This window comes from Lycium ferocissimum, chromosome 6 (assembly GCF_029784015.1).
Source record: "Lycium ferocissimum isolate CSIRO_LF1 chromosome 6, AGI_CSIRO_Lferr_CH_V1, whole genome shotgun sequence".
Lineage (NCBI taxonomy): Eukaryota > Viridiplantae > Streptophyta > Magnoliopsida > Solanales > Solanaceae > Lycium > Lycium ferocissimum.
This window is the reverse complement of record NC_081347.1, coordinates 59,849,435-59,852,264: the sequence shown is the minus strand read 5'-3', so window position 1 is coordinate 59,852,264 and position 2,830 is coordinate 59,849,435. Positions and strand designations below refer to the sequence as shown.

General features: G+C 35.1%; 1 protein-coding gene across 1 annotated transcript; it reads right to left on the bottom strand.

The window, feature by feature from the left end:
* Positions 1-1,295: 1,295 nt before the first annotated feature.
* LOC132059916 (ribonuclease S-7-like) lies at positions 1,296-2,237 on the bottom strand. Its single transcript, XM_059452760.1, has 2 exons — positions 1,990-2,237; positions 1,296-1,889 (listed from the first exon to the last, which is right to left on the bottom strand). The coding sequence occupies exons 1-2, from the start codon at positions 2,218-2,220 to the stop codon at positions 1,455-1,457; spliced, it is 666 nt and encodes a 221-aa protein (XP_059308743.1). The 5' UTR covers positions 2,221-2,237; the 3' UTR covers positions 1,296-1,454.
* Between the last annotated feature and the right edge of the window lie 593 nt (positions 2,238-2,830).

Sequence of the window (2,830 nt, the reverse complement as noted above, 5' to 3'; positions counted from 1 at the left end):
CATCACTATTGGGCAAAGTGCAGGATTGATGGAATGTCTTTTCAAAGGCGGCGAGGTATAGAATGCTCGGCTTAATTCGGATCCATTTCCCAAAGTCAATACTTTCCTCTGGGAATTGGAGGGACTATCTGTATATGGTAAAAATCGGGGTCCAAGTTCTAGACACAACGACCGAAGGTTTGGAGCGGGAACGAGAGGCAATAAGTCAGTATGAGCTCGACTAGCCGGGTAGGAATGTTTCGGACTCAGTCATTCGGATGCAGCAGGGTCCGAAGAGTTTTGTTTCTAGTTGATAAGAGTCCGAGAAATCCGGCCTATTGCGGATTTCTCTCCCCACGACCTGCCACACAGCTGCTAAGCTCGAGATTCAGGAAACATTATCCCTAAGATTTATTTAGTTACCATGTAAAACACAAATACTTGTACTATAAATAGGGAGGTAAACCCTCATAAGAAGGCTTCTCGTTTTTTACTTTCCTCTGCATACTTATATTAAACCCTAATTCTTAAGCTCTGTAAGCATCGAAAGCAATAGAATTTTATACCAATTGGTTCGGGTTCGAAGTGCTTAGGCCTCATTTTGGACCAGACGTCGAGCTGTTCTTCAAATCCACTGAGGCTATCTCTTTACTTTCTTGTCATTAATATGTGTCTATCGTTGTTATTCCTTTATTTTATAAACGAATCAAAGCGCGTATCCTTTGAACCACATACAAATTGAATTGTTACCTTTTTAAGGGGTGAACAATGTCACTTTTATTGCTTCTCACGCAGATTTAATACAAACATGTCAGAACCTTTGCAGTTTGCAAGCACAATCAACTCCTATGTTTAATTTATGTTGGTATATCATTAATAAATTATGGATTTGTTTTCTAGTGAGTTTTTTCTTTGAATGCGAATATCAAACTAAAAAAAAATATGTAAAAAACGTTGCATGTATCTAATTAGCTTTTGATTCTTTGTTTTCATAGATTCAAAAGGTATCCTATCATCTACATCAATGAATAAGTCACCTTACTTCATTGATCTCATTAACATAAATTTATATTTTATTCGTTCATGCATAATTCGTTATTCAAATCTTTCTTTTGAAAATACATGTTGATATTATTCTGCAAAATAATCTAAATGACTTGATGCACACATGCAGCACACCTGTCTAGAAACTAATAAATACCATATCTAAAGACTAAACACATGATTAATAGTATATATCCCTACAAAATCATTATCAAACAATGTAGGGCAATAAATACGACCGCGAGGAGTATAATATTAGACACACTAGGGTATGTAGTCAATAATGATTATCATAAATTGATAGGAAATTTGCTTCTTGTTGTTAATAATGTGGTCTGCAGACTTATAATATTTGTGACAGGTTATTCCAGGGTTTTGCTGTTTATTATGCTTAGAACAAGAAAAGAAAGATATAAGGAATGGGGTGTTATTCACCCTGGAAAATAAATTAAAGTGTTTCCATCTCGGTGGCAAGTCTTATATCGACGACAAACCATCACATAAGTTGCCTTTGGGTCGAAACATATCCCTATTTCCACCAGTTCCATTCTTGGGTTATGTGGATCAGGATTACAATAGAGATTTGGAACCGCTCGAGTAACTCCCTTGATGGCTTTCTGAATGCTGTCAATGGAATAATAATTTCCAGGAATAATTCCACTAGCTCTGAGAATTGTCAAAAGATCAAATCTGTCTTTCAAGCGCATGGCTAACTTGAAATATGCTTCTTCAGTATTATGACCCTCACAACACGTTCCATGCTTTAAGAATTCATGTTGCCAGAATCCTTGATATTCTTTACTATTTTTTACATCTGAGGTTAGTTCTGTCCACCGATCGTCCATCTGTTTCAACATACCTGGATCCTGTAAACATCAGGGACTTCATTCAATAAAATGAACAGAATTGAGTAGGCAAAAATTCAGAAATGGATAAAGGTGCTTAAGGAATAATATTGTAAGTTACGTCTATCATATGATATGTTGCACCAGGGGCGCAGTTATTCAGTAGTGTGTTCTTGTTATCCGGCCAAAGCCCATGGATAGTAAAGTTGGTTGGAATTCTCACGCACTTCTTCGTGTGGCAAAATGATATAGGCCATGTTAAAACGAGTTGCATGTACTCGAAAGCCCCGTAAGCAGGAGGAAAAGCAAAAAGGAAAACGACGAAACCAGTCATGAGCCGTGATTTAAACATTTTGTGTTTTTTTAACTACTCATATTCATTTCGTTTCTCCTAGGCTATATATAATTGCTCTTTTCCTCGGTTGGTGAGATCTTTTACGTTTTGGCTTCTAATTTTTCGACACTTAAAAATTACTCTATTTGTCGCAATTTAAGTATCGTATTTTTTTTTATGATTTATTCCCAAATGAGTGTCTCTTTTTATATTTAATAATTTTTTCAATTTCAAAATTTAACTTGACGGGTTTAAGAACACAAGATTTAAAGAACTACAAAAGTCTTTAATTTAAGACCACAAAATTCAAAAGTCTCCATTTATTTCTTAAACTCAGTTCCCAGTCAATCTAAGAAACTTAAATTAAGACTTAGGGAGTGTTTTAAACACAAATATTGTTTTGTTTATTAATATTGATCTGAGATGAATTTAAATAGAAAAACATGGTCATTGAGAATTCATATAATCAGACCTTGTGGATCGAGATACAACCGTTTTTTTAAGGGAAAATAACCTTTGTATGTCTACTTGTATAAAATTATTGCCGGTTTTAGCCCATATATTGTTTTTTACACGAAGAGGCCCAAAATTTCTCATTCTCAACGCTTATTTCTCTATCTCCACCCCT